The sequence below is a fragment of the Leiobunum rupestre genome, chromosome 10, assembly GCF_980474605.1.
Source record: "Leiobunum rupestre chromosome 10, qqLeiRupe1.1.hap1, whole genome shotgun sequence".
NCBI classification, from domain to species: domain Eukaryota; kingdom Metazoa; phylum Arthropoda; class Arachnida; order Opiliones; family Sclerosomatidae; genus Leiobunum; species Leiobunum rupestre.
The window spans coordinates 30,224,523-30,238,731 of record NC_143393.1 but is presented as its reverse complement, the minus strand read 5'-3'; the positions used below and the strand labels follow the sequence as shown (position 1 = coordinate 30,238,731).

The window sequence follows — 14,209 nt, the reverse complement described above, 5'->3', positions numbered from 1 at the left end:
ATATGTATTTAATGTTAACGTCCCCTTGTTATTAATTTTAAGTATTAACTGTTTATTCTAACGATCCCCTTTTGTTTATCTTCCAATATTAAAATGAAGATTAATGCCAGATCCTCGTTTCAGTGTATTTACTGTAAGCTCACATATCATACCCCTAGACAACTAACTGACCGATGTTTCGTTTAAACCCGCTAACTCCAATACCAGTGGTGGTTAGGCGGATGAGAACCCGGAGTAAAGTTTGGTAATGTGTTAACCCGTTTGTGTAGTGCTTCTCCCGAAGCCTTGGTTCTTCGTAGGTATATTTGGATGGGAACCTATAAAGCTAGTCTGTTTGTTGGATTTGGAATCAGGGAAAAGAGTAGGAAGTTACGTCACACATATTTGACGTCATCGAATGTCAAATGGCGATTGCGCCGTCGCACAATTAGCTCTACGTCTGATAAGCCGATGTCCATTATTTTAGTAAACTAAACAAACTTGTTTGAACAACCAAGGCTTAGGAGCTAAAATGAACTACAATATAGTGTCCAGTGCTAATAATGCAATTAATTTGCAAATTAATGAAGTTTTCAAGACTCAGGTTCTAAAATAAATTTGCATAGTTAAATAAAAGAAGCAGGTTTATTGGGAAAAATAGTTGAAACTCAGGTTGAGCTTTTCTGGGGCATCTACAAGGTTGGAGTCTTTGCAGATTCTTTTGAGCCTAGGCCTAACTCTTCTTGGCTTGGTATGGGTTTTAATTACGTTGGTGGAATATCCCACTTGTACGACTTGTTCCATTTTCGGAAAGCGATCACTGAACCGAACCGTATTGGTCATTTTCCCCAACCTTTTAATTTTCTAAACTACTTATTATTTAACTTCATCCGCACAAACCGAGCGAGTTTATGAATTCCAATAAAGCTACATTGGGCTGACTAAAATTCCGACACCAAAAATTCCTTCTCAATTTAGAGGTTTTCCATTTGCTTAAATACATATGTTAGTAGCCAAAATTACTAGGATGATTAAAAAGGTTAAAATCTAACGTAGTCCACCTTTTTACTGGTTAGTGGTGAAACAAACCGTTATTGAAGATTTTTCAATGGAATAAAGGTACAGTGGCATACTTATGAGTAATTATGTTACATATGCTTATAGCATAAGTAATTTAATAACCGTATGTCAATTAGGCCAAAATTTAACCGAACTGATTTTCAGAGATATTGCGCAATCTATGTTTAGTTATCAGCACAGAGCCCCCTAGTATCTACATATGCCTAAGGCGAAATATGCTACTACCAAGGACTATAACACGCTATTAAGCTTTAGTGCAAGTCCAAGTCGGAGCTTGGCGAGAATTTCAGTGTCGAAAAACGTTTCGGTCAGGAAATTCAAATTAATACAATAGCAAGTGTCATACTTTTTGTATATTAAGTTACTTATGCTTATAAGAGGTATTCACGAGAAAATTAGACAAGATGTACGCCATTGCTCTAAGGCAGGGTCTAATGGGGGGAGGGGGCAAGGGGAAGACACTGGCCTTCCACTATCGCAATGATGACACCACGGGAATACTGAATATTGATAAATGGTCCATTTTATTAATACAACTTCTACACTTATCGAATGAAACACGAAGCGTTTTCTGATTGCCATAGTGATAATGGTATACTCTTAAGAAAATATCTAATCGTCGCAGAATTAAAGGCACGTTCACATTACGCGCTTTCTGTCGTCCAACTTTGATTTTAGAATTTTTCATCCTGTATACATTGAAAAAGTCAACCAACTTTTGTCGTAAAACGTTTGTCGTACAGCTTTTGTCGTACAACTTCAGTTTTAGAATTTTTCATCTTGTATACATTTCAAAACTCAACCAACTTTTGTCGTACAACTTAGGTTTTAGAGTTTTTCACCCTGTATACTTTGCAAATGTCTACCAACTTTTGTTCTACAACTTTGGTTTTAGAATTTTCCATTCCTGTATGCATTGAAAAGTCAGACAACTTTGGTCGTAAACTTTTACCGGTCAACGAAGTTAATTAAACTTAAAAATAAAGTCAGTGGCGTAACCATGGAGGGGAGCATCAAATTAAAATGCTGAGTGAGCAAAAATCTATCAGTGATCCCCGGTGAGATGCCTGAAAGAAACACTGCTTTAAGCATCACAGGGTTTTCTTGGCGGAATTCTTTAGCGCTCAAGGAATTTGGTACTTCGGGGAAAATGCACAATCATAAGTTACCTTAAACTATTGGAAAAATTCCTGTTTCAAAATTTGTCAAATATTTTAATTTTTTTCCAAAAATTAGCATTGACGAAATGCGAACCTAGGAGCAACAAACACAGCACCCCATACAAGGAGAACGCAACCCGTCAAAAGTATTGTATTTTCTTGTGTACATTATAGGTTAGACGCTTTAGCGCCTGCTGCCGTCGGAAGGGGAAAATTAGGAAATTGTCTTCCCCCTGCCCGTAAAACGCTCATCGTAAAGGTTCGTCCAGTGAAATTTGTACACAACACTGCGTTAGCGTGTTTAAAGGCTAGCTGCGTTCTCCTTGTGTTTGTTGCTCCTAGATGCGAACGTACCTGAAATCATAATCGTCTTAATCAATATGGCGCGTCGAACGCAACTACCATTTCCTTGTAATAAGAATAACGATAAAAATTTTGGACCTTTTCAGTATCGGGGCTCATCTGTTCTCAGTTGCGAACACCACGGCGACTGGTTCGGCAGCATGAAGTTGAAACACCCTCTTTCGGTGGAAGGTCTATCTGCGAAGGATGCGAACCGATTTCTGAGGATACAGTTGGCCGGCGCTCATCGGCTGTTGTCCGAATACGGGATCAGCGATCGGAATATCAACCATCTGAGTTGTCGCTCACCATCGGCTAATGGAGAACGGCAAATTATATTGATAACTCCATTTCCATTGGAATTTAAAGACGTGAGATTCAATTCCCAATTATTAAACTGTTAATTGCTAATTAGCGAGGTTTCTTTTAATCGAGAAATACTTCCGCGCATGTTTCCATTCCTGAGTGATTGCGAAAAATCATATCACCTAGGGCCGGAATCCGAGGCTTATTTTCTCGTAGCGTCTGTGGTCCAATGGTTGTGGCGATGGGACCGTAACTCAAAGGTCGTAGGTTCGATTCCCGCCCGAGGTGATATAATGTTTCTTAGTCACTCTGGTATGGGAACTTGCGTGGAAGTATTCCTTGATATTAAGAAGCTTCTAGAAAAGGATGGTACTTTGACGTCATACCTCAGAATGACGTCGGTGGCCTATGACGTAATTTAAACTCGATTATGTATTTATTTGTACTTAAGGAGAATGCTGAGACGATTTGTAGCCATGCTCCAATTCTCCCGAACTATAAATAAATACTCTTGAATAATCTCGGAAAAAATATTTTAAGAGCTTAGAATTAACACGATTACAACCCTATGTAACATAATTACTCATAAGTATGCCTCTGTATAACATATCCATTGAAAAAAATTCAATCAGACCTTGTTTCACGCGGAACATACGTTAAGCGGACCCAAAAATGCAAAAATGCTTATAATCCTTGCGCTATTGAAAAGGTTACCATGGAAATGAAATCCTGTGATCGCGAGGCACGAACTAAACTTGACATGGGCAAAGCCAGAAACGCGCGAGGAATTCTCACTAACTTCCGTTTCCCATCAGTAAAGTTAATGACGCGTATTTCGTCACGGAGTTTTAAGTGACGTAATTTACGTCATATCCCGTGAACAAGGTTTCATTAACGAAAATGCTTTTATGGCATACTTATGAGTGATTATGTTACATATGTTACAACTGATAGACTATGAAGAATAATTTGCTTTGGAAAGCCATAGTGCAGTGTTGCCAGGTCTTTTCAATTTATTGTACCAAAGCCAAAAAATTATCGATGATTGTACGCCTAACAAACTGGCGGGAAACTTATTTTTTTTTAAAAAGAAATTTTAATAACTTCTGACTAAAACAAAAAAATATTTAAATGCTACAGTTTTAAAAATCGCATACGCTTCTGGCAGGTGAATCCACCCCTCGAAGGGACTTGTAGCTGAGTGTAGATTGCGTTTAATAAAACTACTTCTACACGCAGCTTCAAGTTTCCGAGGGCTGACCTAGTCTGTATATTGATAATATGGTTCTAGATAATACGCCGTTAAAATTATCGCACGTTCCAAATATGAAATTTCGACGAGTACAATTATCGTACATCTGACAACACTGATTATAGCTTTTTTTTTATGTGACAATTGTGACTTGTCGGACAATTCAATTCGCTCGTCCATCTGATTAATCAGGGGTGAGATATGTGTAAAGGCCACGTCAAAGAGGTAATATTTGGGGATAGCGACGGGACACCCGTGGCGGAAGTATTACAATCACAGGTTGGAGAATTGGTGGTCGTCTTCACCTGACCCTCCACATTATCTGCTACACAGACGCTTTGGATTAAAAGACTGCGCCACTTGTCCCGGCTATTGATTATTAGCTAATACGACTCTTTGTTATTAGTTAGTTGCAATTTTAATTCAAATGGGGCCTAGAATGTATCACGACTTTCTGGTAAATGGTCAGCGGGAAATTTTATTTACTTCGAAATACCGTTTTGCCAGTTAAAAATGCTAGGTATATTCAAATAAACATCGATCAAAGCTGCGGCATCATTTGGTCACAAGGTGAAGTAAGCATTACAAACACATTTAATATAAAACAATTATCGTACATCTGACAACACTGATTATAGCTTTTTTTTATGTGACAATTGTGACTTGTCGGACAATTCAATTCGCTCGTCCATCTGATTAATCAGGGGTGAGATATGTGTAAAGGCCACGTCAAAGAGGTAATATTTGGGGATAGCGACGGGACACCCGTGGCGGAAGTATTACAATCACCCGTTGGAGAATTGGTGGTCGTCTTCACCTGACCCTCCACATTATCTGCTACACAGACGCTTTGGATTAAAAGACTGCGCCACTTGTCCCGGCTATTGATTATTAGCTAATACGACTCTCTTTGTTATTAGTTAGTTGCAATTTTAATTCAAATGGGGCCTAGAATGTATCACGACTTTCTGGTAAATGGTCAGCGGGAAATTTTATTTACTTCGAAATACCGTTTTGCCAGTTAAAAATGCTAGGTATATTCAAATAAACATCGATCAAAGCTGCGGCATCATTTGGTCACAAGGTGAAGTAAGCATTACAAACACATTTAATATAAAACAATTATCGCACATCTGACAACACTGATTATAGCTTTTTTTTATGTGACAATTGTGACTTGTCGGACAATTCAATTCGCTCGTCCATCTGATTAATCAGGGGTGAGATATGTGTAAAGGCCACGTCAAAGAGGTAATATTTGGGGATAGCGACGGGACACCCGTGGCGGAAGTATTACAATCACCCGTTGGAGAATTGGTGGTCGTCTTCACCTGACCCTCCACATTATCTGCTACACAGACGCTTTGGATTAAAAGACTGCGCCACTTGTCCCGGCTATTGATTATTAGCTAATACGACTCTCTTTGTTATTAGTTAGTTGCAGTTTTAATTCAAATGGGGCCTAGAATGTATCACGACTTTCTGGTAAATGGTCAGCGGGAAATTTTATTTACTTCGAAATACCGTTTTGCCAGTTAAAAATGCTAGGTAGATTCAAATAAACATCGATCAAAGCTGCGGCATCATTTGGTCACAAGGTGAAGTAAGCATTACAAACACATTTAATATAAAACATTTAAAAGTTATTTAGTATCTTGAAATATTGCTAATGGTAAAATTTTAATTTTAATAATTATGAAAGCAAGATGTGTAACCATATTATGGTTCCATTAGACTTCTTTTTTTGATATGAAGTTATTCATTCTTATTAAATCACTCTCTGAACTGCTAACCACTAAACCCTATTTATCATATTATTTCTTAACTGCTAGCTGATCTAGAACTGGATAATTACTAAACTTATTAATTACTGTGGTATAACGAAATAGTTTTCGGTTCAACACACTTTTCGGCATTTTTGTTGGTACCAAAGTTTTTGAATCTACTTCCAAAACTTCTCTTTCCTTCGCACGCGCCACGAATGTGTCCAAAGATTTTTCACGTTAGCCGACGAAGGAAATGACTTGAAACTCTAAAATAAAAATTCCTTTACCACTTTATTTAAATATTTGAAGCTAAGCCTCGGCCAATAAAACCACCCGTTCTTTAAAACTTCGCCTACAAACGCGTTTGGGTGACCAACACGTTGTGTACAATTTATTGTTTAATTACACAGAGCTACTTGGTTTGCAACTGGTTTTTATGGAAAATGTAAACTTGTAAGCCTACGCGGCGGTTTTATAAATTAAGGAGTTAATTTTATTAAACGAGCGTATAAAAGAGAGTATAACCCTAACAAGGAATTCCAGCTTCCGCCATCACTAACTCGTGGCGCGAAAGTCCGAAACGTAGAAGAAAATCTCCCAAAGATAGCTCTATAAACCTCGCAGCAATTGGAATTTCCTAATACGTTCTAAACTATCGCGTCCCTTCTCTGCTTGGGCTTAGGATATTCCACTAAATATTTGTTTATCTTATCTACTATACAAAAGAACCTGACCTTGTCTATTGTTATTTTTTGGGGTTAACAGGTGACACCATCGTCGCTTCTGGGTATAGATGTTGAGACAGGAGAAGTGGTCGAAGGAAACGGGTCCCTGCATCAAATTTCAGGATCTTTTCACCGTGGATTCTACCTGGCCAGACCCGAGACTGCCTGCATGATGCACACGCATTCACCCTACGTTTGCGCCATTGGTAAATGCTCCCTAAATACAGAACCCTTTGACCCATTTCCAAAGGGTATTAGCACCTCTAAATTACTAAGATTGAATAGACATAATATAGTTTATTTCGACTATGGCTAACGACTGACTTTCAGTGTCGTACGTAACATCTATTATGTAACGTAAATCATTCAGTGTCGTACTTACCGTCTATTACGTAACGTAAATCATTCAGTGTTGTACTTACCCTATTTTACGTAACATAAATCATTCAGTGTCGTACTTACCCTCTTTTACGTAACATAAATCATTCAGGGTCGTACTTACCGTCTTTTACGTAACATAAATCATTCAGTGTCGTACTTACCATCTATTACGTAACGTAAATCATTCAGTGTTGTACTTACCCTCTTTTACGTAACATAAATCATTCAGTGTTGTACTTACCCTCTTTTACGTAACATAAATCATTCAGTGTCGTACTTACCGTCTATTACGTAACGTAAATCATTCAGTGTTGTACTTATCGTCAATTAAGTTAAGCTTAATATTATATCGAACCTATGAACTTTACAGCCAGCCTGGAAGACCCGACCTTGTTGATGCTTAACCAAACTGCCCTGGCTCTCTACAACCGAATCGAGTACGATTTCGATTTCGGTGGTCTGGTGACAGACCTGAATGAGGGTAAACGTCTCGGAAGGCTGCTTCAGGGAAAGGTGGATAATCTTTTAATGGCTCATCATGGATCCGTCAGTGCTGGACACACTATTTCCAGGGCATTAAACGATCAAATCGCGCTCGAAATTAGCGCCAGAAATCAAGTACGTTTTCTTAAAGGCTGTCTCATTCACATTATTTCCGCTACGTAGGCATACATTTAACAAAAAACTTAAAATTCAAAACATTTCAACAATTTAAAAGAACCTTGTTTTTATCTATTTTAAATACTTGATTATTTTGATCATGTTTAAATTTTTGGTCTCCTTCCTATCATGACATTTCCAAAAACCAAGAAAGGCAAATGAAGTGAGGGGTTTTAGCTTTCGCTTGACTGAAAAATATACTAGATAATTTTTTTTTACAATTTTAAATACGAAATAATAATATATAAAAATAAATAGATATATTTTAATATAAAGGGTGTTTTTTTTGTGCTCGAAAAAGATATATATTTTTTTAAAAACTGTTATATCGAAAGTTGAATATTTTTGCTGACCAACACCTCGAAATCTAGGTTCTACATTACCATACTGCAGAATAGTCATTGCATTAAAGTGACAAAGGTCTAACCCCTGAGTATAAGGTGCGTTTGACGAAATATCTATCAAGTGTACAATACATACTTAGCGCTCATGGTATAATTGCCAATTTTAATAAATGTTGTGGAAAATGGAAAATTATCGAGAAAAAATTACCATAATACAATTACAACAAAAATAATAAAAATGAAAGGAATAAACATTTAGCTAGCCCAGCTTGTCACTTTTTCAAGTCATGTTTTTTAGTGAAAAATTCATTTAATTTTTCGATGACGCTCTACAGGTTTCCCATTGACAAATTTATTCTAGCACCTATCGGTGAAAAATTAAGTTTTGGAAAAACGTGAAAATAATTTCCGAAATCAATGAAATTTTGTCAGTGAGTGTCCCCCGGCATGTATAACGTACCATAAAAATTTCAACATTCTAGAAAATATAGTTTAAAAAACAATTCGATAATATTATTTTAGTACTATAATTTTTCGTTTTTATTTTCCTAAAGTAATAACATAAAAATTATAAATAAATAATTTTAAAATATAAGAGAATAACAAACTATATGCATACATAAATACATATATACATTTATATATACCAGTATATATAAATGTATATATGTATTTATGTATGTATATAGTTTGTTAGTGACACAGAGGTGACATATTCCTCAATTAAGCTGTGCCAGCAAAGGGGGGTATGAGCTATTCCCGAAACGTATGGTAGTATGTACAATTGTTTTTACACACAATTCTTAAGGTATTTGTGTGTACTAAGATCACGTAGTGCGTAGCCGCCGATGCCGCCGCTGAATCTTCAACCATTAGGGTCAAACAATGATACGTCAATCGACTGAAAATATCAGATCCTCAATGACCCAATATTCATTTGCCCCTTTTTGTGATTTTGGGCGATTTTCGACTTTAAATTTACATACGTTTTTTTAACTTAAGACAAACTTGGTTGTAAATTATATTTTTATTTAGTTCTGATCCTTTTGGAACTACGGTTAAGGTTTCATTAAGGAATTTACATTTTAAGTGAGATTTCTGGCGAATTCGCAGAACCATACAAACCGGGTACGCACTATCGTCATATTTGAATCTCGTGCCAACTGATACAGGCGCCATCTAACTCGTTCGCGTTTCGCTATCTTATTTCCAAAACCAGGTAACTCGAAAAATTCGGTTTGTATAAAAATTAATTGAAATTAAAGTGTTCGCGTTTCGCTACCTTATTTCCAAAACCAGGTAAATACCAAAATTCGGCTTGTCTAAAAATTAATTGAAATTAACGTGTTCGCGTTTCGCTACCTTATTTCCAAAACCAGGTAAATACCAAAATTCGGTTTGTCTAAAAATTAATTGAAATTAACGTGTTCGCGTTTCGCTACCTTATTTCCAAAACCAGGTAAATACCAAAATTCGGCTTGTCTAAAAATTAATTGAAATTAACGTGTTCGCGTTTCGCTACCTTATTTCCAAAGCCAGGCCCGGGTAACGAAATCTCGTTGATTAACCGTTTTTAAACGGTTGAGAAAAAGCTGTAAGGTAAACGTTGATAGTAGATATCGCGATGACCGGTGATTAGACGTTTTTTGTAACGTATAATAAAATGTTAATATATATACAAAGAATAACCAATTATCAACGTTATTACCATCAACGCATTTGAAACTTTTATAACCCAACGTATTTAATACGTTACAACAACGTGTTTAAACGTTTTCTTTACTAAATATCTACGTTTTAAATCATGTTTAATTAACCATTTTATCTACGTGTAATTATAACTAAAATTATCCGCGTTGAAATTAATCTCATCCATTTAGTTTGTAATGCCATAGTTTCTAAATAAAACGACCAGAATGACCTTAGAAAGAACTGCTTTATATTTATTTAAAAACATTTCTTGCAGTATTTTCAAAATCAGGTAATTCAAATGAATAACTGGTCACTCCCAAAGAGTTAAACTTTATAACAACTTTTAGCAAAAAAAGTAGTTGAGGGAGAGTTCAATTATGAATATTTCTACTGAAGGTGCTCCTGCAAGCTGCTGTATAGCAGAACCTAGCTTAAAATATAATCCTCTATTATATTTTAAACTGGGTTCTGCTCGAAGGAGCTACTTCAGTAGAAATATTCATAATTGAACCCTCCCTCAACTACTATTTTAGCTATTGTTATTATCCTCCTGTATTATATATATGCTCAGAAATTTGCGTTTTCCATCCAATAAAAAAGACAAATTTTAAATATTAGTCAAATTTGGCTTATTTTACCCTAAGCTGACATTAATTTAACAACTTAAAGATAGATGAAGTATTTCTGGACCAATTTGACCATTTCCTTCTGCGAAAGCTTATTTTACCCTAAACTAACATTAATTTAACAACTTGGAATTATATTTCAAGAAAAAGCTTTAGAATTTTGGATCAGGGTGAAAAAATTTATTTAATCTCAAACTTCAAGTACATTTCCTTCTGCTTCAAGATAGAGGCCTGTTAGATTAAAAAACTAATAGGAAAAGTCAATAGCTAAATGAGCCAGATTGTGGTTTCAAAAAGAGTGCCACGCCTCATGACCCCCGAAATGTGAAATACTGTATTTCAAAACGATGAATAAGGTGAAATGGTTCGGCACATTGGCCAGCAAGGTCGCCAGATCTTACGTAATTTAAATAAAAATTAATAATTTAATTAATTAATTTAATTTCTTCGCCATTGTCTCCTCGATTTTTCAGCGGTGTTTATTGCATTAAACACCAGATTAACAAATTTCTGACTTTCATAAAGCTACACTACTCTCCCAATGGAATTCAAAAAAAGTTATTTTAGCTTGCCCAACTTGTCACTTTTTCAAGGCGAATTTTGTCAGTGAAAAAGACGTCTATTTTTTTCGCGCCATAGCTATTTGTACGTTTTCGGTGACGCTCTACAATTTTCTCATTGACAATTTTCTTATAGCACCTAGAGGTTAAAATTTAAATTTTCAAAAAACGTAAATATTTTTCGATTAAATGCAATTTTGGTAAAAAGTGTCCCCCGGCACGTATAATGTACAGTACAAATTTCAACTTTCTAGAAAACATAGTTTTTGAAAAAATCACTTTTTCGAGCAAAAAAAAACACCCTGTATAATGTACCAGGGTTTGTGTTTATTTATCGTTTATTGCGCAGGTTTTAGCTATGCAAACAGGAAGAAAGCTGAAAGAAATATCAAAGGAGATGTGTGAATTAACCGCGTCGCAAATAGCGGAGGTTCATAAAACACCAGTTGTGGATTCGCATCTTCAATCTATGATAGAACGTCTTGCTAAGCAAGAACCAGAATTTAAATTTTAGTTTCATACCCGTACACAGTTTTGGAACTGTATCTTAAGGTTATATGAAATTAAAGTAAAAAGTTAAAATTACTCTGACCAGTTTGTGCTTTGTTTACTATTTCTTTAGGGCTAAAATAAAGTTATTCTAATAAGAAAACTATATTAATGAGACAAAACAAATCAATCAATTAATGAGACAATATTTTTCTAAGTGGAAATAATTTATTCAATTAAATGAACAAATAGCTTAGATTTCTAGAAATATTGAAATTTCAATAACTTTGAAGAATGGAACAAAATCGTTTCATTTTTATCAATATATATCTTTTTATGTTTTAATTTTTCTTTCTTCATAACATTTGAAAAATAAAATTGATTTAAGAGAAACAAATTGCCTTTCACTTACCTCTTGCCACTAAAAGGCATGTATAATACTGTAATTGTTTTACTAATTGCTTGAGGTACCGAAATTTCAATGTAAAACTGCTAATTTTTAGTACTGGCGTCGGGCACTAAATGGAGTAAGCGCTACAACAGCTTTACAGTCTCCTAAGGATTAATTAAACCTAAACTTTTAAAATAACAGTGTTGCCACAGTTTTTCACAATCAAATTCCCTGACTTTTCCAGGTTTTCCCTGACCATCTCCTGAGATTTTCTCTGACTTATTTTGTGCCAAGATTTGGTATTTTTTAACCTATACTTTAGTAAAAGTTTCCTATTTGCAACCGAAATTAAATTCACTAACGTTTCCTTGATTTCTAGACTAATTTTAGAAAATTCCCTGACTTTTATACCCATATTTAAATTCCCTGACTTTGCCCTGATTTTTATACCCATATTCAAATTCCCTGACTTTTCAAAGAATTACATGTTCTCCAGATACCGTGGTAACTCTGAATAAAATAAATGGAACATGTTTAGAAATATAAATATAATACAAAACAATGTTTAAGTTATTAAGTGCATAAATGGAAAATGAAATTCCTCACGATCCTTGCCTAATATCTATTTAAAGAATTAAACGAAACCCCAATTTTCCATTTTAGTCTAGTCTCACACAAAGTTGTCCGTAAATTTAAATAATATTGCCCATATTTGATATTTTTAAACAAAATAATTAAATGATTATAGCAAAAACGGGGTTATTTGAAAGTTAGACTACATATCGTAGTTCACGCTTCTGGGAGAGTTTCGTCAAAATCTCAAATTTGAAAAGTAAATACCTTCAGAAACAAGTTATCTTCTTTCTAAAAGCCAGTTTTAGGTTCTGATGAATCATTTTGCAACGATAAGTGTTAATTTTAAGTTTGAAAGTGATAAAATTGTGAAAAAGCCTTGGCTACGGTGCTAAGGGCTCGCGGTGGCGATTTCTTAATAATAAAAATAATCAGCTAGGCTAATACCCAAGGAACAACCTTAGCCCCAAATCATCTAGCGACTTATAATGTCTTTAAACGGGTGGCCGGGTTACAATGGTGGCAAGCCCTTCATGCCACGCGAGCCAACAGCTCCCTACACTAACTATTACCGTTAACCTCAACAAGTTTTTATGGAAGGGGAAACCGAAGAGCTCGGGGGAAAACCCCTTAAACCAGCGTGGTTCTAAGTTTAAACACGTTCGAGCACGGCTTCTCCGCATTCATCATGCAACGCGCGAAATTCATTTGAGGAAATGCCTAGTTGATAACATAACCACTGGGAGGTACAGACAGTACCACCGCCAGGAATTTTTAACACACAGGCCCGGTCTGATTTAAAGACCCCTCCCCCCTATCTATATATTTTAATTTTGAAATGTCCGATTTTAAAGAATTTTCTTGACTAAAGTAAAAATTTTAAAATTATGACACTAATATGTTAATTTAAACGTTTTCTTAGGAAAGATAAAATTTTCTGCCCTCGCAATTTAATCAAAGAATGATACTCTTCGATTAGAGCTTTTACCAAATTCGTCAACCACTAAATTAGGGTTTTCTTTTAAACAATTCGACAAATCCCGATTAATGGACAACGTAGCCAGATTTGAAAGTCTAAATTCTCCCATAGTTGTTCGAAGACGTGTTTCTTTTCTTTTCAGGGAACTGAAACTTCTTTCTGAGATGGTGTTTGCGACAGGAATGCATTGAACAACCTTGTAGTACTTAACAAGGAATCAAGGTCGAAATGAAACCTATCGTATGTGTTACAATGTGTTAGGATATCGATTTCGTTTAGGAAGTTCTCAGAGTTAAGGTCAGACGCCATGATACCATTATATAGACCAGAGTTTTCTAATAGCCGGATTTTCATTTCAGAAATAAATTTGGTTATTAATTCGAAATAGGTGGGCCTCATCTGGTCTATTAGGGTTTTTGCTTCAGTTTCCCTGGTCCCCGTTGTAATTGTTACCACACTATGTTTTAATCTCCTGTTAGGGATAATTTTACATTTACGTAAAGCTAAAGGCTCGCTGTTACGGTCAGGTACTGCAATAAAAGCCGATTCCGCAATTTTAGTAGCTTCTTCCCAAATAGAATCAAAGCGTTCAGAGTTTCTACAATCTTCTAAGGTCTTGACAGTAGCTTGGCAAATGGCAACGGCTTCCGTAAAAATAACTTTGGAACTTTGTAAATATTCCGACAGGGAATTTGTTACGCCTAATACTTCGTCTAATGCAACGACTAATATTAAGTTGTTAAAGTTATGTAATTGGGATATATACCCACGACACTCAGCAGCCTCGTCGGGTTTTCCGTTTTCAATCAGATTCTCTAAAGTTAAAACTACGGAATCGAGTCTATTTCTAAAATAGTGAATCCCTTTTTTTTTGCTCCACCATCAAGTGTCGCAGCTTTGTGGC

At 35.6% G+C, this 14,209-nt stretch overlaps 1 protein-coding gene across 1 annotated transcript; it reads left to right on the top strand.

The window, feature by feature from the left end:
• The first annotated feature begins 2,599 nt into the window (after positions 1–2,599).
• On the top strand, positions 2,600–11,458 carry LOC149925357 (uncharacterized). The gene is made up of 4 exons (XM_090161733.1): positions 2,600–2,932; positions 6,651–6,816; positions 7,362–7,609; positions 11,223–11,458. Exons 1-4 carry the CDS (start codon positions 2,600–2,602, stop codon positions 11,385–11,387), a joined length of 912 nt encoding a protein of 303 aa, XP_090017859.1. The 3' UTR covers positions 11,388–11,458.
• Positions 11,459–14,209: the final 2,751 nt, after the last annotated feature.

Coding starts and splice junctions, on each gene's coding strand:
- LOC149925357 (XM_090161733.1), top strand. CDS start 2,600: ATGGCGCGTCGAACGCAACTACCATTTCCTTGTAATAAGAATAACGAT. Junction 6,817..7,361: donor ACCCTACGTTTGCGCCATTG/GTAAATGCTCCC, acceptor TGAACTTTACAG/CCAGCCTGGAAGACCCGACC. Junction 7,610..11,222: donor AAATTAGCGCCAGAAATCAA/GTACGTTTTCTT, acceptor TTTATTGCGCAG/GTTTTAGCTATGCAAACAGG.